Raw genomic sequence first — 24,748 nt, forward strand, 5'->3', positions numbered from 1 at the left:
GGGTCAGTCTGTCAGTGCTCAGACCATACGCTGCACACTGCATCAAATTGCCCTGCATGGCTGTTGTCACAGAAGGAAGCCTCTTCTAAAGATGATGCACAAGAAAGCCTGCAAACAGTCTGCTGAAGACAAGCAGACCAAGGACATGGATTACTGGAACCATGTCCTGTAGTCTGATGAGTCCAGACTTGAACCTGATCGAACATCTTTTTTTTTTGGAGGGTGTGACTTGGAGTGGGTTAGTGGGATATGTGTTATTTTATTAAAAAAAAAAAAAAAATTATTTGATTGAAAAAAATAAAAAGGATCTGAAATGGCTGTGCACAGACGTTCACCATCCAACCTCATGGAGCTTAAGAGGTCCTGCAAAGAAGAATGGGAGAAACCGCCCAAAAATAGGTGTAGCACGCTTGTAGTTTCATACTCAAAAAGACTTGAGGCTGTAATTGGTGCAAAAGGTGCTTCAACAAAAGTATTGCTCAAAGGCTGTGAATACTTGCATGATCTCACAAGAGTGAGTACACCCCTCACATTTTTGTGTCTTGCCTACAGTCAAGCATGGTGGTGGGATGTCATGGTCTGGGGATGCATGAGTGTTGCTAGTACTGGGGAGCTTCAGTTCATTGAGGGAACCATGAATGCCAACATGTACTGTGACCAGGGCCGGCCCTACCATGGGACACGATGGTACCATTGTACCAGGCAGCACTTTCAGGGGGGCAGCAAATTTCCTGCCTGCACACCATCCCATTCCGCCAGCTCCGCTCTCCGCTCCACTGTGGGGTTAATTGCATGAACAGAGCCATAACAGGTCCTTTTTATACTCCTATATACATGTATAGAGCCATGATAGGTCCACTTTATTTATCATGATATAAAATAATGGATGTGGGGGCATTTTGGTGGGCGTATTTTTTTTGGGGGGGCAGCATTTAATTCTTGGTACCAGGCAGCACAATGTCTTGGGCCCGCACTGACTGACATACTGAAGCAGAGCATAACCCCCCCTTCTGGCAGGGCAGTATTCCAACATGATAACGACACCAAACACACCTCCTAGACGACCACTGCCTTTCTAAAAAAGTTGAGGGTAAAGGTGATGGACTAGCCAAGCAGGTCTCCAGACCTAAAACCTATTGAGCATCTGTGGGGCATCCTCAAATGGAAGGTGGAGGGATGCAAGGTCTCCAACATCCACCAGCTCTGTGACGTCATCATGGAGGAGTGGAAGAGGACTCCAGTGGCAATCTGTGAAGCTCTGGTGAACTCAATACCCAAGAGCAGGGGTCCCAAACTCAAATTACCTGAGGGCCACAAGACAAGTTTTCATATGCCATGGGGGGCCGCATGCAAACTTTCAAACTTCAAAAAAAACAGTACTGGTGTCAGCGAACACATTATTAACCCCCAGCACTGGTGTCAGCGAGCCCATTATTACCACCAGCACAGGTGTAATTCAGGGTTTGACAAATTTGCTTGGAATCTAGGAGCCAGCTAAAAAAGTTAGGAGCCAGAAAACGCACCCCGTCCCGACGAGCTTGCGCGCAGAAGCGAACACATACGCGAGCAGCGCCCGCATATGTAAACGGTGTTCAAACCACACATGTGAGGTATCGCCGCGATTGGTAGAGCGAGAGCAATAATTCTAGCACTAGACCTCCTCTGTAACTTAAAACATGCAACCTGTAGATTTTTTTAAACGTCGCCTATGAAGATTTTAAAGGGTAAAAAAGTTTGTTGGCATTCCACAAGCGGACGCAATTTTGAAGCGTGACATGTTGGGTATGAATTTACTCGGTGTAACATTATCTTTCATAATATTAAAAAAATGGGGATAACTTTACTGTTGTCTTATTTTTTAATTAAAAAAAGTGTAATTTTTTCCCAAAAAAGTGCGCTTGTAAGACCGCTGCGCAAATACGGCGTAACAGAAAGTATTGCAACGATCGCCATTTTATTCTCTAGGGTGTTAGGATAAAAAATATATATGTTTGGGGGTTCTAATTAGAGGGAAGAAGATGGCAGTGAAAATAGTGTAAAATGACATTAGAATTGCTGTTTAACTTGTAATGCTTAACTTGTAATACCAACGGCCACCACCAAATGGCGTCAGCTCACATCTGGTGGTAATAACTTGTAAGACCAACGGCTCACCACCAGATGGCGCCAGCTCAAAAAAAAAAAATTCTTTCCTCTTTGTTCCCCCCACTTCCGCCCTGCCTGCGGGCCATTTATAACTGGTCCGCGGGCCGGTACTTTGAGACCACTGCCCAAGAGGGTTATAGCAGTGCTGGAAAATAACGGTGGCCACACACAATATTGACACTTTTGGGTCCAATTTGGACATTTTCACTTAGGGGTGTACTCACTTTTGTTGCCAGCGGTTTGGACAATTATGACTGTGTGTTAAGTTATTTTGAGGGGACAGAAAATTTACACTGTTATACAAGCTGTACACTCACTACTTTATATTGTAGCAAAGTGTAACTTCTTCAGTGTTGTCACACGAAAAGATATAAAATATTTAATAAAAAAGGGGGTGTACTAACTATTGATTATATATATATATATATATATATATATATATATATATATATATATATATATATATATATATAAAATGTCTTGAGAAAGGCAGAAAAGGTTTGCTTCTCTCAAGCAGAAATTATTTCTGTTCTAGAATACTAGCAAAAAATGGAGGCATTTTAGGAGCAAACAGGGTTATATTGGGCTGTTCTTATGGCTTTGTTTGCCAGTGTCCAAGCTCCTGAAGGCAGCAGCATAACCCATATTACCTGAATACTTAATTATTTGCGTCTTGATGTATGATTAAGAGATTCAATTTCATCCCATTAGGGTTCAATTATACTTTAAAGACTGACCTTTTCTCTGCTTTTTTTTTTTTCTAACTATACTTAAAGATAAAGTCTGCATTCAATGCAGGTACCCAAATAATGACTGCATTATATCCAAATATATGCCATATTGTGGGTTGTCAGGAGCCAGCTGTCACAGCGCTTTTCAAATATATAATTATTATATCATTTTTTTCCACTTGCTGTCTCTCTAGCTTCATGGCAGGTATAAATATTCATGAGAAAGAAGAACTTTGCACAAAGCTGATAATGGGTGGAGATTGATGGACTGAATCACTTAGTGGCTTGTAATATCTGTCAAGGACTTCAAAGTGGAGATCTCCCCAGCAGAGTTCATGCAAGTGCTCCACCACACCATGTAGTCTTACATTTACTCTTGCAAAACAAAAAATCAGTACTTCTGCTGTTTTCCTCATAATGCAAATAACTAAAAAAAAATCTAATGAATTCAAGCAGGTACAGCAAGACTCCTATATAAGAGCTGTGCTTGACCTAAAAACCCAGGTGCCCTCTTGCAGAATCGCCAAGAGAAATGAAAAACCCATTTATCATTAAATTAAAAGGAATCTACACTCAATTGGAATACTAGTTTAGATGACAGTTTGAAATACTGGTTTGGATGCATTGGCCCTTAAAGCTTATGTACACTAGCCTACACTGGCAGCTCCTAAACTAGAGGCGTTTTTTTGCCAGAGCTCCTAAACTCAAGTCTATAAAAAAACATTTTGACAGCCGGCCAAGGGAAAACGTGTCAAAAATTTGCCATGATTTTTCTGCGTTTTCCTGCAGCCACATTAAATGTAGGACAGTGTACATTAAGAATTAGTAGGATTCATGGACTTTTATGCGTATGTGCAGCTAACCACTTCCTTACTGGGCACATATACCCCTTCCTGACCAGGTGAAATTTCAGCTTCCGGCACTGCGTCGCTTTAACTGACAATTGCGCGGTCATGCGACGTGGCTCCCAAACAAAATTGACGTCCTTTTTTCCCCACAAATAGAGCTTTATTTTGGTGGTATTTGATCACCTCTGCGGTTTTTATTTTTTGCGCTATAAACAAAAATAGAGCGACAATTTTGAAAAAAAAACAATATTTTTTACTTGTTACTATAATAAATTGCCCAATTTTTTTTAAAAAATAATTTTTTCTCAGTCTAGGCAATACGTATTATTCTACATATTTTTGTTAAAAAAATAAAATAAAAAAATAAATCGCAAGAAGTGTCTGGTTTGCGCAAAAGTTATTGCGCTTACAAAATAGGGGACAGAATTATTTTTTATTACTACTAATGGCGGCGATCAGCATTTTTTTTCGTGACTGCGACATTATGGCGGAGACATCGGACACTTTTGACACATTTTTGGCGCCATTCACATTTATACAGCGATCAGTGCAATAAATATGCACTAATTACTGTATAAATGTGACTGGCATTGAAGGGGTTAACACTAGGGGGTGAGGAAGGGGTTAATGTGTACCCTGAATTGTGTTACTAACTGTGGGGGAAGGGGGGTGACTGTGGGGGAAGGGGGGTGACTGGGGGAGGTGACCGATGCTGTGTCCCTATGTACAAGGGACACAGATCCGTCTCCTCTCTCCCCTGACAGGACGTGGAGCTCTGTGTTTACACACAGAGCTCCACGTCTTGTCCCTGTAGCCGCCGATCGCGAGTCCCTGGCGGACATCGCGGCCGCCAGGCACTCGCATCGGCATCTCAGCGATGCGGCGAGCGCGCACGCGCCTCCGCCGGACGCGCGCGCGCCCGCGCCGCTGGCTGCGCTCGCAGGCCGTAAAAACACGGCCTCCCAGAGATGTAGAGCCACCCTGCGGCCGTACAAAGTCGTACGGCCGTCGGGAAGTGGTTAATTTTTTCTTCCGGATAATAAGGGTTTTACATTTCGGATAGTAGGGCAGGATTAAAAACCTGTCAGGTTTTTACTCCTATTTACAGTATGTGAGTAATCATCAAAGCTATATAATGTACCATTTTCCATATCCTATGGACTTGAAAGAACTTTTCTGGCATCAGACCTTTCGCCTAAACTTCAGAATCACCGGCATACTGCTACCAATAGATCAAGCTGTAGCAATACTGAATCTACAGTGAGAAAAATAAGTATTTGAACACCCTGCTATTTTGCAAGTTCTCCCACTTGGAAATCATGGAGGGGTCTGAAATTGTCATCGTAGGTGCATGTCCACTGTGAGAGACATAATCAAAAAAAAAATTCCAGAAATCACAATTTATGATTTTTTAACTATTTATTTGTATGATACAGCTGCAAATAAGTATTTGAACACCTGTCTATCAGCTAGAATTCTGACCCTCAAAGACCTGTTAGTCTGCCTTTAAAATGTCCACCTCCACTCCATTTATTATCCTAAATTAGATGCACCTGTTTGAGGTCATTAGCTGCATAAAGACACCTGTCTACCCCATACAATCAGTAAGAATCCAACTACTAACATGGCCAAGACCAAAGAGCTGTCCAAAGACACTAGAGACAAAATTGTACACCTCCACAAGGCTGGAAAGGGCTACGGGGAAATTGCCAAGCAGCTTGGTGAAAAAAGGTCCACTGTTGGAGCAATCATTAGAAAATGGAAGAAGCTAAACATGACTGTCAATCTCCCTCGGACTGGGGCTCCATGCAAAATCTCACCTCGTGGGGTCTCAATGATCCTAAGAAAGGTGAGAAATCAGCCCAGGACTACACGGGAGGAGCTGGTCAATAACCTGAAAAGAGCTGGGACCACCGTTTCCAAGGTTACTGTTGGTAATACACTAAGACGTCATGGTTTGAAATCATGCATGGCACGGAAGGTTCCCCTGCTTAAACCAGCACATGTCAAGGCCCGTCTTAAGTTTGCCAATGACCATTTGGATGATCCAGAGGAGTCCATGGAGAAAGTCATGTGGTCAGATGAGACCAAAATAGAACTTTTTGGTCATAATTCCACTAACCGTGTTTGGAGGAAGAAGAATGATGAGTACCATCCCAAGAACACCATCCCTACTGTGAAGCATGGGGGTGGTAGCATCATGCTTTGGGGGTGTTTTTCTGCACATGGGACAGGGCGACTGCACTGTATTAAGGAGAGGATGACCGGGGCCATGTATTGCGAGATTTTGGGCAACAACCTCCTTCCCTCAGTTAGAGCTTTGAAGATGGGTCGAGGCTGGGTCTTCCAACATGACAATGACCCGAAGCACACAGCCAGGATAACCAAGGAGTGGCTCTGTAAGAAGCATATCAAGCTTCTGGCGTGGCCTAGCCAGTCTCCAGACCTAAATCCAATAGAGAATCTTTGGAGGGAGCTCAAACTCCGTGTTTCTCAGCGACAGCCCAGAAACCTGACTGATCTAGAGAAGATCTGTGTGGAGGAGTGGGCCAAAATCCCTCCTCCAGTGTGTGCAAACCTGGTGAAAAACTACAAGAAACGTTTGACCTCTGTAATTGCAAACAAAGGCTACTGTACCAAATATTAACATTGATTTTCTCAGGTGTTCAAATACTTATTTGCAGCTGTATCATACAAATAAATAGTTAAAAAAATCATACATTGTGATTTCTGGATTATTTTTTTTTGATTATGTCTCTCACAGTGGACATGCACCTACGATAACAATTTCAGACCCCTCCATGATTTCCAAGTGGGAGAACTTGCAAAATAGCAGGGTGTTCAAATACTTATTTTCATCACTGTAGGTATTGAAAAAATTCTGACACAATATTGTCCTCCAAATTCTATTAGCAGCCAGATCTCTAATTACGAAAATGTGGCGTAATTCCCTAGAGCCCAATATATCAGAACTATCTATGGTTAACCTTCACTATACATTTAAAAAAACGCTCGCCATTAGGGCTAACACTGTTCCTAAATTCGAACGGACATGGAAGGATTGGAATCAGGTTGTTCTTGCTAAACCATAACTGAGATTACTCAATGACTGTTGCTAATCCATTGTTGTATAGTTGCCTTTCCCAATTTGTTCGATTGTCTTTTGTACAGGGCTGGACTGGACTACCGGGATACCGAGAAATTTTTCCGGCAGGCCGGCTGCCCTGGGGCCACTTTGAGAACTTGAACCCTCTTCTATTTACAGAGTAAGTCCTCCTTTTGCCCATGGGAGTTGGTAATTGTTTAGAATTGAGTTCTCAGTTCTGATTGTCACTTTGCATTTTATACAGTATCCGGAATGTATGCCTTCAAGTGCCATTTTGGGGATTTACTATATCCAGCCTTCCTGTAGAGGATTAACAGTATATTATGTGTTTTTTTTTTTTTGGACCTTCCTTTCTGATATCAGGGGAAATGCACCTGCTATTTGATTAATTATGTATTGAAAAGTAAGTTATCATTTTTACGCACCCATGGATAAGATCTAGGTGTATGGAACATGATCCTTATATGTAATTTCTAAACGCTGTATTTTTGATTTTCTGTAGCTAGTGATACAATATCCCTGATGAAGATTTTATTAATTACTACCATTTGAAACGCGTTGGATCAACCACTTTTTCGTCACCACCAGTTGATCTTGGGGTCTCCGAACTTTATAGCAGACAGTATCACTATCTCCTTTTTCAATATACAATGTTCTAACCTTTAAATGTAATATGTTGGAATTTCTAATGGAATCTGTTCTACGAATATTTGTAAAATAAATGATTTTTTTTTAAAATATCCCTTTTTATTGCCTTGAAAGTCACACAATATAGTTTTTATACACTTGTCCTTCCTCTTCCCTGTCCCCTCCAAGGCAGCCAGCATGTACATCTTTTGTGGCCCCGGTACTGGGAGATCGTTGGGGGCCACAAAGATATACATGTCAAAATTACCAGGTGGGCCATCTGAAACTGGAACGTGGGCCGAACTTTAGACATGCCTGTGTTAAATGGAACAGAAGTCTTCAAAGAGATTACATTTCCACACATCAAATAAATGAAATTGAAGTAAAGATAATAATGTTCTCATAAGTTTAGGATTCTCAAAAACCACCTTAGACAGTCTCATTCTTTAGAAATCCATTGCGTCTACACAACACAATTCTCTAGACTTGCAAGAGATTTATTCAATTGTTGGGAATAGGTACAAGAATTTGTTGGTTGCAGAGTCAGCCGACACAGACTGAGCTACCTGCTTGACCAGTGTCTACCTACCTTATTACGGACATTAGGTGGGAGCGGGTGAATTCCAAAGACAATGGACAGCTCAATAGCATCTATGCAGCTTTTCAACACAGACGAACCCTTTAAAATAACTTTCTAGTCTCAGTTACAACTCATGATACATTAGTGATAATCAGTGGGTAGAATGTTCCTTACACTTCTGCTCATCGGCAAGAATTACCCACTTACACCTATTTAGATAGCTAGATCATTGGTGTCAATATAAATGTATCTGAGAGGCAGAAATTGCTCATTGCTCAAGGACATCTTGGCAAACTCTGGAGGAACCCTGGTTAAGAAACACATGTCTATGATATCCACCCACCGCCGTCAATCAAAGGGAAGGCAGATCTGATGGGGAACTAGTCTCTCAGAATTCCGCATAGATCTCCGCCCACTGCTTAAGTTCAGCCCTACGTCAATAGTTGGTAGGATGCATTCAGGCAGCTCCTAGCAACCAATAAAGCTAATACAAAACACTTTAACAACGTTAACACACATCCTTCCCCCCACCCTGGCCTGTCTTTGAACACCATCTTAATTGGTCCCAATTACCTTCAATTTTGTTTTTTGCAAACTGGAGGTAATTTTTTATTTTATTTGTTGCAGCCATAGCGACACAATGTGAAAGTGGCACTGTCGTGGCAAAAAGCTGGGCTGTATGCAGAGAATACCGCCATTTTGCCCTGTGCTATTAAGCACAGAATCCGTCTTAATGAAATAATCCATATTTAAACTAAATAGATTCACTCACCATCCATACAAAGAGACACCATCACCCATCAGCTTGTTCTCAAGTCACCAGCATCACCATCATTGGCCTTCATGGCTCAGCACAGCTGCCTTTATTTACCCAAACAGGAAGTGCTCACTGCACCAGTTAAACACCTCCCTCATGGGAGTGGTCATTACATGATGTCCCCTTGACACAGCAAACACCATATAAGGACATTCCTTCTAGCAGGAAGTCCCATAGAATACATGAATAGAATATAATACAATGAATAGAGATACATACAATACTGCTAAAGGCTTATGGGCGTCTCCGAGTCAGGGAGTGCCCCCCCTAGGACCGATCATAAGCTCTTATATTAATCGCCTGATAGAATCCCGAATCTGCGCCATTCCATAGAATAATGCATATCCAGATTATATCCTTATTAAAGGTGGAATGGAGGCTATCTACAGGCGTACGCTACGAATCCCAAGCCATGCTGATCAGACAAGACCCAGATAAGAATGCACATCTGTCCATAACCATTCGTGTGCTTGCGGAGTGAGCGCATCCCCTCCTCAACGATCGTATGTGCTAAATGCACAAAGGGCCCCTCGTTAGCGGACATATGCCCATGCCGCAAACATCACATTCCAACCTCAAGACATTTTCTACTACCAGACGAGATTCAACCAGCCTCAGACTGCCTCAGTCAGTTCTATTTAGAGCGGGCTGCGGAAGTACTAAAACTGGGTGCCATTATGACAATACATCTTTAAATTTCCACAACAGCACAAATAGCCAAAACCTGAATCTGTCGTACAAAGCTTTCACAAATTAGGCGGAAGACTTTTTGAAGGACCATACTGCCAGAAAAGTGTTGCAAGCACTTTATTAAGTTGCTCCCAATATGTTTTAATGTTGGCTTTCTTTTACATTTAGATGCCAATTTAGTTGCTCCAAAGAGCAATAAGCGGTCGTTACCTATTGTATGCAAAGTCACCTTTTTGCAGTTAAGTCATAAAATTATATTTTCATTTTGCGTATTAAACAAATGCCAATGTCATATATAGATTTTAAAACAAGCAAGAAGCTGAATTATTTGCTTTTAATAAATGAGAAATGTTTTTAATAATAATTGGCAAAAGAGTAAGGATGTAAAGTTAACTACTACATGTTCATAAAACAAAGTTCTATACAGAGTTCTATATAACTCCAGTAGGATCCCAGCAGTACCTCTTCTCTGTGCCATCCCCTCTAAGTGTCTCAGCTTCTTCATCACTCATATCAAAGCCCCAGACCCCAATATTTTCCTGTATTCTTTCAGGGACTGAGGCCTTGGGTATAACCCCAACACCTTGTCTGAGAGCCCACAGAAGCAATATCTGGGAAGGTGAGCATCCATGGATTTTTGCCACCTTAGTCACTTCGTCCTTTTTCAGTAGGTCACCACATCCTAAAGAGGAGTAGGCTTGCAAGTGAATCCCATGTTTTTTACAAAAGTTCAAAAGGTCAAGTTGTGGTAGTCGTGGATGAAATTCCACCTGCAACACTGCCGGTGGTATGCAACATGATCCAAGCAGATCTGTGAGGTGAGATGTTGTATAGTTAGATACTCCCAGAGCCCTAATAGTGCCAGCCTGATACAAGTCCTCCAAAGCTTTCCAGCTCTCTTTTCTGGCTTCTTGATTCCGGATATCATCACTTCGCCACCCCTGCTTACCTGGCCAATGAATCAGGAAAAGATCCAAGTATTCACATCCTAGTTCAGCCAGGCTCTTCAGGCATGCTTCACGTGCTCCCTCACCCATATCTACAGGAGCCAATTTAGTTGTAATGAAGACATCAGTACGACTCAAGTTATATTTTGGGAGAAGCTGACGCAAAGCTTGGCCAAGATCACCTTCGTTGCGGTAGACAGAAGCTGTGTCAAATGATCGATAGCCAAATTTCAATGCGGCATCTACAGCTTGAATAACATTTTCAAGCCCACGTAGACGGAATGTGCCCAGACCAAGGAGAGGCATAGTGACCCCATTATTTAGTGTCAAAGTCTGCTGTAGGTCTACGAAGGAAAAAAAACAAATTAATTAACAAAACTTGCATCTATCACAATTTCATTAGAGCTTTTGGTACCCTGTCGATTTCCATGCATATCTATGAATAAAACCATCATGTCCCTCAGTCAATCACAGTTCAATTTACTTTAAATTATTCAATACAGGAAGAAAAAATTGCGCCAACCCAACCAGTAATATAATAGTATAAACAGTGAAGTCCTTTGTGTTTTCTACAAGTAAAAAATAGAAAAATCGTGCACCATATAAGTGCATTAAACATGAAAAAAACTTTAAAAAATTTCAGTATCAAAGTCCATAGACGATGAATCCAACCCGGACAGCACCCAGTGTGAAGATGATTGACAGTTGTGACCCGCCACCATATGGACTGAGGCTTACCAATAGGTAATTAAATAACAGCGTTATTAAAATTACTGCAGGATACTCCAAAGTGCGGGATAACAGCGGGATAACAGCCAGGAATACACCAGGTCACGGCCCCTTTAAGAGATCCACGACGGGATGCAGCAGGATGTTCGGTCGTGTGTACAAGGCCTCCTCTGCTGCCGATTCCAAAGATGTCTCCTCACTACTTCCTCCCGAGGAAGTAGTGAGGAGACATCTTTGGAATCGGCAGCAGAGGAGGCCTTGTACACACGACCGAACATCCTGCTGCATCCCGTCGTGGATCTCTTAAAGGGGCCGTGACCTGGTGTATTCCTGGCTGTTATCCCGCTGTTATCCCGCACTTTGGAGTATCCTGCAGTAATTTTAATAACGCTGTTATTTAATTACCTATTGGTAAGCCTCAGTCCATATGGTGGCGGGTCACAACTGTCAATCATCTTCACACTGGGTGCTGTCCGGGTTGGATTCATCGTCTATGGACTTTGATACTGAAATTTTTTAAAGTTTTTTTCATGTTTAATGCACCTATATGGTGCACGATTTTTCTATTTTTTACTTGTAGAAAACACAAAGGACTTCACTGTTTATACTATTATATTACTGGTTGGCGCAATTTTTTCTTTTTTTATTGTTTTGTGTTAGTTCACGCTATTGCAGCCTTCCCACTTATTCACTTAATTTGTATTTGATTAGCGCAATTTTTTTCTTTCCTTATTCAATACAGGAATGCAAGTTTCCACACGGAATAGGTTTTAGTTATAAACTACTACTCCATTAGAAAAGGGAACACACGTATAAAAAGTTTAAATACAACAACATAAAATCAGAGTTCGTGAGGATCATGTATGATTCCTTAAATACATTAGGGGTGCATTTACACAGACATTTTGCCACTGTGCAGATTCCAGTGGCAGGAATCTACAGATTCCCGTTGCTGGGTTTGACAGCTGTGAATGGGTGTGGCTGTTCGCAAAGTACATCCAGCCATCTTCACTGCAAATAATCGAAGGCTGTGCAAACAGCCATGAATAGCTGCAGCCACTGACAGCCTGTAATTACAGTGGCTGCTGCAGCTAGCTGGTCACAGCTAAGCATTGCGATTGTGACTTTTACTAACACAAAATCAGCAAAAGCAGCCCCCAGGGTGGCGCCATCCGCATGGAACTTCCCCTTTATAGTGCCGTTGTACGAGTTGTACGTCGCCGCGCTTTGCTTGAGCATTTTTTTTCACGATCGTCTGTAGGCAAGGCAAGCTTGACAAGAATCACGTTGAAAAAAAAACTTTGTTTTTTCTAGATCATTAAAAATGGTTGTGTGTACGCGGCATTACACTATGATTACAGTACTATTATATATTCGTGGTTAATCTGCCCAAAGTTCAGTTCCTTTCTAACACAACCCTATAGCAGAATGAATGTTACTAGGTAATGTTGGGCTGTATGAACAGATCACATTCTTATCTCATAATTTGATCTGATGACTCTTTGTAAAGGTAATGTGTGGCCTACTTGTGAACCAAGTGACATTGCGTAACTCCCGAAGGCTTTTAGTTTTAACATGTACATTGTACAGATATACAGTACATGAACCAAAGTGTTTTAGTTATTTATGTATGATGAACACGTGCCAAGAGAAATGGTAATGAAAGTGCAGTTGTCAGAGAAACATGTAATCTTGTATTACTGGCCTACTTCCAGAAATGATAGTTGCCTGGCTGTGTCTAGTTTAAACTGATAATAAACCCCAAAAGTGTACATTGATATTTGTACCACTGACGGTAAATGTCTGTGTACTGAATCTAGTTCACTTATTGGCCATGTCTAGAGCAATGAAAACACCGATAGGTTTACTGGTATTTTATGCCCACAAAGCCATCTTGCTCAAATGGAAGTCCCTGACGGCACCCTTGCTCGACTTCTGGAGAAGTCTGGTCAATCCAGCAATACTTTTGTAAAAAAAAATACATTGACTCCTCTGTAACGACACCTTCTGCTGATACTTCAACATGATTTTTCCCATATCCTTATTCTTATTCTTTTGACCCTTTGAGAATCACCTGAATAGTGGATGCATAGTAGCCTATTATGCTTTACCTTTGCAGGGAAACAAAGAGGAAGTAAACCCATCATTTTACTTCCTCTTTAAGTCTAGGGCTTCAACTAACGATTATTTTCATAATTGATTAGATGCCGATTATTGTTTTGATTAATAACCTTTAAAAAAAGTGGGGTGTATAATTTAGTTAAAATGTAAAGTTTAAAATAAAAGGCAATTTATTCTTAAATATCTCTACACAGTGGTAAATATAAATAACCAACTATATGCAGGCCATACAAAAACAATGCCTTCCTTCAATCCTTTGACTTTCTAATCATTAGTGAGGGAAAATTTTCAAAGAATAGAAAACTTCTTGGTCAAAGGAATTTTCAGACAGTGTATGTGGTTTTCATTCAGAAATTACATTCTTTTTAAAACAGAATGTTAAAAGCAAGCGAAAATTTATTTCATTCAGCTACTATAAAAGGGCGTCTCATTTTTTTTACTGTGGCACAGTAAAAGTAATAAAAAAAAAAATATATATATATATATATATATATATATATACACACACACACACACACACACACACACACACACGGAAGTAGGGTATTTTAACTGGAAGTCAGACATGAAGCTATATGAAGATTGGAAGGGAGATATAAATATTTTACATTAAAGTAGTACTAAAGGCTGAGACTTTTAAAATAATTTTCATGGATGTAATAATTTGAATATAATGCACAATACAATACTGGTAAAAGTTTACTTTAAATGTAATCCCTTTTATTACCTCCAGTCTATCAGCCTACACATTCTCTGGGTACAGATGCTGATCTTCCCTGCAGTATTTAAAGTCTTGTTTTTTTTTTTTTTTTGTTAAAAACAACCAACCAACATGTTATACTTACCTGCTCTGTATAATGTTTTGCACAGAGCAGCCCTAATCCTCCTCTTCTGGGGTCCCCCACTGACACTTCTGGCTCCTCCTGCTTTCAGAGTGCCCAAATAGCAAGTTGGGAAGTATATTAGAGTGCCCCTACAGCAAGGTAAAGAAAACTTCTGCCTTTAGAACCACTCACTTCCTGCCCAGGACTACATGTCCCATGAGACATTGCTCCTCACACATTCACAAGTTCTCAGGCACTTACTGATGTAGGGATGGTGTACTGAGCTGTATGTGTGCTGCACTGTAATACCCAATATGTAAACAAATAATGCATTCTGTATGCAGGCCAACTAATCGGCAGGCCGATTAATCGATTATGAAAATAGTAATCGATTAATTTCATAATCGATTTGTTGTTTCGGCCCTACATTGTTAACATTGTGGATCTAAAAATAAATAGATTGCATTGCTTACATCAGGGTTTGACAAATTTGCTTGGAATCTAGGAGCCAGAAACGCGACCCGTCCCACCGAGCTTGTGCGCAGATGCGAACGCATACGTGAGTAGCGCCCGCATATGTAAATGGTATTCAAACCACACATGTGAGTTATCGCCACGATTGGTAGAGCGAGAGCAATAATTCTAGCTCTAGACCTCCTCTGTAACTCAAAACATGCAACCTGTAGAATTTTTTAAACGTCGCCTTTGGAGATTTTAAAGGGTAAAAGTTTGTCGCCATTCCACGAGCGGACGCAATTTTTCGCAGCGTGACATGTTGGGTATCAATTCACTCGCCGTAACATTATCTTTCACAATATAAAAAAAAAAAATTGGGCTAACTTTACTGTTGTCTTATTTTTTAATTAAAAAAAAGTGTATTTTTGTCGCAATTGCGACCGGGCGCCCGGATTTTGTCGAACCCTGGTTTACATGGAGGATCTAAAAATAGATTGCATTGTTTACATTGGGGATCTAAATATAGATTGCATTGTTTACATTGCAGATCTAAAAATAGATTGATGATCTAAAAATTGATTGCATTGTTTACACTGAGGATCTAAAAATAGATTGAGGGTCTAAAAATTAAAGTTAGACTTACCGGTAACTTGTTTTCCAGAAGTCTTTCAGGACAGCACCTTGAGAGATAGTGACTCCACCCACAACCACAGGAAACACCTTCTTCCTCCAGATCTTTAAAGGGAGGTACCTCCCTAGCATACCTCAGTTGTCTCAGAGAAACCTCTGGCCCCCGGCTGGAACACATAAACACATACGTTAGTCATAGCATAGCATATTAAAACACTAGGACGGGTCGTTGCTGTCCTGAAAGACTTCGGGAAAACAAGTTACCGGTAAGTCTAACTGGAATTTTCCCAAGACGTCTTTCAGGACAGCACCTTGAGAGGATAACAGAGACTTACCACCTTAGGACGGAACAACAGCCTGTAGGACCTTTCTGCCGAATGCCTGGTCACCGGCAGATGTGAGGTCCAATCTGTAATGCCGCACAAACGTATGGTAGCTTGACCACGTTGCTGCTTTGCAAATCTGCTCAGGGGTGGCACCAGCTCGCTCTGCCCATGTGGTCGCAAGTGCTCTAGTTGAAGGAGCACAGATTCCTACTAGTGGGACGATGTCTGCATGAGAGTAGGCCTCCTGAATAGATAACTTTAACCATCTGGCCAAGGTAACTTTTGAAGCTTGGCAACCTTTCTTGTTGCCTCCAAAAAGAACAAATAATGAATCTGTGCGTCTGAAGTTCTTTGTTATTTCCAAGTAGCATAACAAAGCCCTTCTTACATCTAACATATGAAAAAAAAAAAAAAAGTTTCTTTCTCCCCTGAGGGATTCGCACAGAACTACCTTCTGTGCGAATCCCTCAGGGGAGAAAGAAACTTTTTTTTTTTTTTTCAGCACAATATCCTGGGAGCGATTCCCTGTTGACGCTACCTTAGGCAAAAATGTTGGATCTGTTCTCAGAACAATTCTATCTGAAAATAAAGATAAATAAGGTTCCCTTATTGACAGGGCATGTAATTCACTGATCCTGCACGTTGACGTGATAGCGACCAGGAACAAAGTTTTTAAAGTAAGATCTCTAAGAGATGCATCTTTTAAAGGTTCAAATGGCCTTCCTGCCAGGGATTGTAGAACTACCGAGAGATTCCATTTCGGGAAACCTTTAATCTGAACCGGTCTAGACTTAGTAAGGGCTTTGAAGAACCTAGCCACTAGCGGTTCTGAGGCCACGGATCTTTCCAGAAACACTGACAAGGCAGATACTTGTACTTTTAAAGTACTGATTGCCAGACCCTTATCTGCTCTGAATGGAACATGGATTGGGACTTTGAATGAGGCATATGAAAAACACATGCCTCCATCCCTGATAATGGAAAAAAATAAGGGTTTGGGACTTTAAATGAGATGTGTTTAAATGCAAACAGTAAGTATAAATAAATAAGGTTGTATGCGTAATAACCAGGCTAAAACTTACCAACCAAACAGCAGGCCAAATTCAACTGTCTAACTTTGTATGTTAAAATCAGAGGATTGGTTGCACACATTTGCAAATATATGGTTAAGCTACAGGCCTCGCCAAGGCTCTCTGCATTCCTGTAGTCCTAACTAAACTTTTATAGTTTCCTCAATGGAGGCATACAAGTACTAATGAGTAAATGGAGGGCAGGTGACTAGGGGTGTGTGTCACCGCCTCCATCTAGGATTGGCATAGTAGTAGAGAGCACTGGAAAAAACGCATAAAGGTATATATATATATAAACGTATCAAAAAACGCATCTCCATCCCTGATGATATGAATGGAACATGGATTGGGACTTTGAATGAGGCATATGAAAAACACATGCCTCCATCCCTGATAATGGATAATGATTACTGTTTGCATTTAAAACGCATCTCATTTAAAGTCCCGACCCTTATCTGCTCCGTCTTGCAAAAACTCTAAAATGGACTTAAGATCGTTTTGGTCTTGACCAGACAAGTTACACCAAGAAGTATACGCCTTCCATACTTTTGTGTATATAGCCCACGTTACTTTCTTCCTACTTTCTAGTAGTGTAGAAACTAATTGGTCTGAAAAACCCTTTTTCTTTAAAAGTTGCCTTTCAGCTTTTAGATACCAGGCTGCAAGGGAGAGACTAGACACATCTGGATGAGTCACAGGACCCTGTATTAACAGATCCTGCCTGAGAGGCAGATGCCAACATGGCTTGGTCGCCATTGATGACCCGCACCTTCTCCCTTTGAGAAAAAAGTTTTTTCTTCTCTGGATCCTGCCATTCTCTGGTTATAGCGTCAGAAATGACCGGATGGACCGGAAATGTCCGACCCTTGGGCTCACTTAGACCCGCATACATGCGGTCATGTAAACTCAACTCCTTTTTCTCCTCACTTAGGCCTAACGTGACATGAATGGCCCTAAGTAAGCTATCTACGTCCTCTAGGGATAATTTAGACCTGCAAGGAGAAGCTGCTGACTCCTCTCCTGAGTCCTCTGAATCCTCACTAAGAGGCATCTGGGACTGTCCTTCCCTGGTGACAGATTCTTCAGCTAAAGGTTCTACCGCTGGTATGGTCACCGACCCCTGGGAGGACTGTGACGTGGAGGCCTGAGAGTCAGCCAGGGTAACTAAAAAGTTTGAATAGTGGCAAATAGTTCCTTCTTTACAGAGGCCATCAACTCTTCACATACAGAGGCGGATTCCTCCTGAACTAAAGAAGATATGTAGGTGCTGCATAATGCTTTCTTCCAATTCTCTCCCATCTTTGTACTACACAAAGGACATTTCTTTTTTGGGTCAGAGCTCTTGACCTGGAGAGAAGAAAAAAAGGGGTAGAAAGCAGGGGAATTCTTAGCGAGACCTGGTCTCCATAGGTTAACCCCCCTCACAGGTGCACTAGGAAAGGAAAGCACTTCCAGTGCCCAGACAGGCAACTTGCCACTAGGGGGGATAGTAAAAAAAAAAAAAAAAGAGACCGGAAAAATGCAGGTAAAAGAAAAGGCAGACTTTAACCGTTGCCTCCTACCTGAACCTTGCTGGTGCCTGTACCCACCGCCGTAATCTCTGCGTCCTCCATTAGCAGTGTACAGCACTCAAACAGTGGCTTCCATGCCGTTTCCAGACTCCCTTAGTGCCACTGCACCGGACCGGAAACGGAATTAGGTCCCAGCCTCGGTCCTGCCTCTTCCCCCTGCGTCGCACCAGAAACGACGCTGCGCTAACCCAGGGATCTGTTCCGGCCACGCCAAAATGTTGGCGATGCGCGCGTTTGAACGGTGCTAGATCCCCACGTTTTTGGGCTCTCCCCGAGCACTGAAGGAGAAAGAAGAGCCCGGACGTGACTGCTCCGATCGGAGGATCAGCAGTCTTGGAGGAAAAAGTAAGAGGGAAGCCCTTCTTTCAGGAACACCTGAGAGGTACGGACTCCCCCCCACCGAAGATGTTCCCTAAACCCGGAGGAAACACAAAAACTGAGGTATGCTAGGGAGGTACCTGAGAACAGATCCAACATTTTTGCCTAAGGTAGCGTCAAAAGGGAATCGCTCCCAGGATATTGTGCTTCCTACCTTCTGTGCGAATCCCCCAGGGGAGAAAGAAACTTTTTTTTTTTTTTTTCATATGTTAGATGTAAGAAGGGCTTTGTTATGCTACTTGGAAATAACAAAGAACTTCAGACGCACAGATTCATCATTTGTTCTTTTTGGAGGCAACAAGAAAGGTTGCCAAGCTTCAAAAGTTACCTTGGCCAGATGGTTAAAGTTATCTATTCGGGAGGCCTACTCTCATGCAGACATCGTGCCACCAGTAGGAATCTGTGCTCCTTCAACTAGAGCACTTGCGACCACATGGGCAGAGCGAGCTGGTACCACCCCTGAGCAGATTTGCAAAGCAGCAACGTGGTCAAGCTACCATACGTTTGTGCGGCATTACAGATTGGATCTCACATCTGCCGGTGACCAGGCATTCGGCAGAAAGGTCCCAACAGGCTGTTGTCCCGCCCTAAGGTGGTAAGTCTCTGTTATCCTCTCAAGGTGCTGTCCTGAAAGACGTCTTGGGAAAATTCAAGTTAGACTTACCGGTAACTTGTTTTCCAGAAGTCTTTCAGGACAGCAACGACCCGCCCTAGTGTTTTAATATTCTATGCTGTGACTAACGTATGTGTTCCAGCGGGGGCCGGAGGTTTCTCTGAGACAACTGAGGTATGCTAGGGAGGTACCTCCCTTTAAAGATCTGGAGGAAGAAGGTGTTTCCTGTGGTTGTGGGTGGAGTCACTATCTCTCAAGGTGCTGTCCTGAAAGACGCCTTGGGAAAAACAGATTGCATTGTTTACATTGAGGATCTAAAAATAGATTGCATTGTTTACATTGAACATCTAAAAATAGATTGAGGGTCTAAAAATAGATTGCATTGTTTACATTATGGATCTAAATATAGATTACATTGAGGATCTAAAAATAGATTACATTGAGGATCTAAAAATAGATTGCATTGAGGATCTAAAAATAGATTGCATTGAGGATCTAAAAATAGATTGCATTGTTTACATTGAGGATCTAAAAATAGATTGCATTGTTTTAGGGCTGCAACTAACAATTATTTTCACTCGATTAGTTAGCTGATTAATGTTTTGATTAATAACCTTAAAAAAAGTGTGGTATATAAAATTTAGTTAATATGTAAAGTTTAAAATAAAAGGCAATTTATTCTTAAATATCTCTATGCAGTGGTAAACATAAATAATCAACTATATGCATGCCATACAAAAACAATGTTTTCCTTCAATCCTTCGATTTTCTAGTCATTAGTGCGGTCAAATCGATGTTCGTTTTCAACCACAGTGATGGGAAAATTTTTAAATAATAGAAAACTTGTTGGTCAAAGGAATTGTCAGACAGTGCATGTGGTTTTCGTTCAGAAATTAAATTAATTTTAAAACTGAATGTTAAAGTGGTTGTAAACACTCTCTGACATGTTTTACCCACAGGTAAGCCTAGATTTAGGCTTACCTGTAGTTGTTTGCAATATCTCCTAAACCTACGCGGTTTAGGCGATATTTGCCAAAAAGAATGCATGTAGGAGAGGAGTGCCAGAGTAGGCCCAGTATGGAAGTGGTTAAAGAGGAAGTAAACCCTGATGGGTTTTTCTTACTCTTTATTTCCCTGCAAAGGTAAAGCATAATGGGCTACTATGCATTGCGTAGTAGCCCATTATGTGTCACTTACCTAAAACCGAAGCCTGCGATGTGACCGCTGTCCCCGATGGCAGTGAGCGTTCATCTACCTCCTCTTCCTTCCGGGGCCACGAACTCTGGCTCTGTGACTGTCCGGAGTCGCGAGTCATAGCATGACCCCTTTAGAAATGCCATGATCTGCCCTTTCTAAAGTGCGCATGCAATAAAGCCGGCACACGGCTTTATTGTAGATATCTCCTAAACTGTGGAGGTTTAGGAGATATTTCCAGCACCTACAGGTACGCCTTAAAGGGGAAGTAAACCCTCTGCAAAAAAAAAAACACCCTGCAAGACAAAGGCATAATGAGCTAGTATGCACAGCATACTAGCTCATTATGAATTACTTACCTGAGATCGAAGCCACCGCTGCGGTCCTCGTTCTCCTCCTCCGTCGCCATCTCTCCCAGAGTGACTTCCAGATTTCACGGCTCCGGCGCTCGCCGTTTCTAAAGGTTTCCACAGTGTGTCTGTGCCGCTGTCTACGGTGCATGCGCTGTAGACATCGGTGTCCGTCTTCTTTGCCATCATCTCCTAAACCGTGTAGGCTTAGGGGGTATTTCTTGCACTTACAGGTAAGCCTTAATCTAGGCTTACCTGTAGGTAAAAGTGGTTTGTAAGGGTTTACAACCACTTAAAGCGGAGTTCCACCCTAAAAACAAACTTTTTATTAACAGCTTTCCTTCAATGTAAAAAAATAAATAATCTTAAAAAAAAAAAGTTTTACTCACTTATATATGGCTGTTACTAAGCAGATTTCAGAATCTGCCTAGTTCCTAGTCCGCAGTGGTTCAACTTCCTGTCCTAAGACCCCATTGCCTCCTGGGAAATTATAGGTAGATTCAGGTAGGGGCGCGCAAATCTAGGTCGGCGTAGCCTAGCGTGTTTACACTACGCCGCCTTAAGTAAGAGAGTATGATTTAACCTTTTAAAATAAAAAAAGTACAGCAGAATAGGGGGTGTACCATCGTCCTAATATTCAAGTATAAATTGAGGGATTTTCAGGGATTCAGGCAAGTACATGATTCACAAAGTACTTGCCTCCTTACTTAGGGCGGCGTAGTGTAAATGCGGCGGGCGTAAGGGCGCCTAATTCAAATGGGTTGGGGGGGCTTGTTTAATGGTAATGAGGCTTGACCTCACGTTTTTTAAGTTTTTTTGTCACTGCGCATGCGCCGGGCGACTACATTTCCCAGTGTGCATTGCGGTTACGTACGCCGCACGGGCCTTGATTTAGACGTGGACGTAAATCCCGATTCGCGGATGACTTACGCAAACAACGTTAAAAATTCAAGCCTCCCGGCGGGAACGGCGGCCATACTTTAACATTGTTATTCCACCTAATAGGAGGCCTAAAGTTATTCCACCTAAGGCCTTACGGAAACGGCATAAATCGACTGCGGCGGCCGGGCGTACGTTCGTGAATCGGCGTACAAACTTATTTACATATTCTACACCGACCGCAATGGAAGCGCCATCTAGTGGCCATCCGAAAAATTGCAATCTAAGATAGGACGGCGCAAGCCGTCGTATCTTAGATATGTTTAAGCCTATCTCTGTTTGAGCATACACTTAAACAAACGCCGGCGTAGATTCTGAGTTAGGCTGGCTTATCTACTGATAAGCCAGCCTAACTCTTACTGAATCTACCTATCAGTGTCTCTGGGCACTACTGTGCCTAAAAATCCCAGCATGCACCTCCCTAGGGAAATCCAGGAACTGGGCTTCTCATGCCCACAGCTAACATGGAAACGGCCACAAGATCGCTGAGCAAATATCAGGTAAGTGTTTACACTGTTTTATGTACCGATCGTGTTTTTTTGATAATTGTAAAAGAATATTGATTGTAATGTATTGTGGATTGGAAAAAAAAACTATGCCCAGAATCCCGCTTTAATATAGGCTTACTTGTAGGTAAAATTGGTTGTACAACCACCTAAAAGCGGAGTTCCGTCTGAATTATTTTTTTTTATATAGGCACACTTACCTGTCCTGGGCGATGTCGGGACCCGAAGCCGATCAGTCCATCTGCTCTCGGGTGCTGCCGCTGCCATCTTCGGTAAGGGAATCACGAAGTGAAGCCTGAGTCTTGCTTTGCGATCCCACTGGTTCCTGCTGTCTTCTGGGACCTGTGTGTCTCCCAGAAGACAGGGGAGGGTTGGGGGGAAAAGGCTCCAGAAGTGGCGTAGGTCGCCGCGGCAATTCATGCACGGAAGTGGGGACAGATACTGGTATTACACAGGTATCTGCTCTCTCCTCCCCCGTGAAAGGTGCCAAATGTGACACTGGAGGGGGGTTTCCAAAAAGCGGAAGTTCCATTTTTGGGTGGAATTCCGCTTCAAGTAATAAAATGGGCATTTTAGCACATGTACAAAACATTTAACCACCTGGGGCCCGCACTATAGCGGAATGACGGCTACAGCGCGGACCTGAAAATCCAAGTGGACGTCAATTGACGTCCGCCCCTTTTGGCGCTCCCGAGCGCGCAGCGGGGTAACTCTGTGTTGGCCGTGTCCCTTGGACACAGCCAATCACAGATCGCGGCGAACGGCCAATCAGAGTGGCCGTTTGCTAGGCGATCTGTGCGGCCAATGAGAGATGATCTCATATGTAAACATATGAGATAATTTCTCATTGCCGGCTCTCACAGAGACAGCGTCCTATCTCTGGAGAGGAGACCGATCTGTGTCTCTTGTACATAGGGACACAGATCGGTCACCCCCCCCTACAGTTAGAACACTATATAGGGAACATATTTAACCCCTTCCTCACTCCCTAGTGTTAACTACTTCAATGCCAGTCACATTTATACAGTAATTAGTGCATATTTATAGCACTGATCGCAGTATAAATGTGAATGGCGCCAAAAATGTGTCCGATGTGTTCGTCATAATGTCGCCGTCCCAATAAAAATCACAGATCGCCACCATTACTAGTAAAAAAATAAAAAAAACAATTCTGTCCCCTATTTTGTAGGCGCTATAACTTTTGCGCAAACCAGTCACTTATTGCGAATTTTTTTTTTTTACCAAAAATATGTAGAATACGTATCGGCCTAAACTGAGAATTTTTTTTTTTTAATTGGGCTATTTATTAGAGCAACAAGTAAAAAATATTATATTTTTTTTCAAAATTGTCGCGCTTTTTTGTTTAATAGCGCAAAAAATAAAAACCGCACAGGCGATCAAATACCACCGAAAGAAAGCTCTATTTGTGGGGAAAAAAGGACGTACATTTTGTTTGGGAGCCACGTCGCACGACCGCGCAATTGTCAGTTAAAGCGACGCAGTGCCGGAAGCTGAAATTTCACCTGGGCAGGAGGGGGGTATATGTGCCCACTGCCCAGTAAGCAAGTGGTTAAAAATACTAATTTTAATTATCTCTGGCACTAAAACGGTTATAGGAAAGACTGGTTTATGGCTGGCCACAGACGAGCAGATGTACAGTCTCCCCAAGAACGATGTGAGGGGTACATTGTATGATCTCTGATAGCGCAGTGTCATGACACAGGAGAATGGCTCAGTGACCATAGAGGTGTATTTCAATGTGAAATGTTCTGAACACCTAAACGCAAACCTACACACCCCATCTTCTCCCCCACGCTCCTCATTCACTACTCGCTGTCTGCCCCGCCACACTGCAGTACAAGTGTCTGTTTAATCGCATAACCAGGAAGTAGAAGAAGGGTCACGTGACCTGATATACCGGCCCCTTCTGAGTTCCCCATTGGGAGTCTCGTTGCTCCCACACACACTGGGACCTCTCTGAGTACAGCTCCCCTCCGCCCCCCTCACCTACCTCCGTGCCGCTCCATTTCTACACAGAACATGAGGAGATCACATGTCTGGGGGGGAGGGGAGGAGCCGACAAGGCCAGCCCTCATTATGGTTGACCAATAGAAATCCCGCTGGGGACTTCACCTCAGAATATTCTCCGGCTCACTCACAGCGAGAGAGGAAAGAAAGAAGGTCGTTGTATAAGCAGCGCCGGAGATAAGTAGCCGATGTTTTCTATGTGACGGTCCTCTCTCTCCTCAGAGGAAAGACAGCACAATGATAGAGGACTCTGCAGGTTCACACTACTAGTCCGGTCACAGAAGTCATTTTACTGTATTCACTTTCTTTGTTGGGCTTGGTATAGATAAATGTCCTTTTCTTTTGATGGACCATTCACACTTCAAGAGGAAGTAAACCCATCGCAATAAAAAAAAAAAAAAAGGCATAATGAGCTAGTATGCACAGCACACACTAGCCCATTATGTGTCACTGACACCCCGTTCACACCTAGGCGTATATACGCCTGAAGTGCGACGCCGCTGCAGCCCCGAAAACGCTGGA

The 24,748-nt window shown here is 42.4% G+C and overlaps 1 protein-coding gene across 2 annotated transcripts; it reads right to left on the bottom strand.

Annotated features, from left to right (window-relative positions):
* Positions 1-9,859: 9,859 nt before the first annotated feature.
* Positions 9,860-24,318, bottom strand: LOC120917601 (glyoxal reductase-like). 2 transcript variants are annotated; one of them, XM_040329014.1, is made up of 2 exons: positions 22,399-22,480; positions 9,860-10,835 (listed from the first exon to the last, which is right to left on the bottom strand). In XM_040329014.1, the coding sequence occupies exons 1-2, from the start codon at positions 22,463-22,465 to the stop codon at positions 9,976-9,978; spliced, it is 927 nt and encodes a 308-aa protein (XP_040184948.1). In that variant the 5' UTR covers positions 22,466-22,480; the 3' UTR covers positions 9,860-9,975. The 2 variants fall into 2 exon arrangements, with proteins under 2 accessions (XP_040184948.1, XP_040184950.1); XM_040329016.1 differs by lacking the exon at positions 22,399-22,480 and adding an exon at positions 24,210-24,318 and having other exon boundaries at positions 9,864-10,835.
* Positions 24,319-24,748: the final 430 nt, after the last annotated feature.

This window comes from Rana temporaria, chromosome 11, assembly GCF_905171775.1.
Source record: "Rana temporaria chromosome 11, aRanTem1.1, whole genome shotgun sequence".
NCBI lineage: Eukaryota > Metazoa > Chordata > Amphibia > Anura > Ranidae > Rana > Rana temporaria.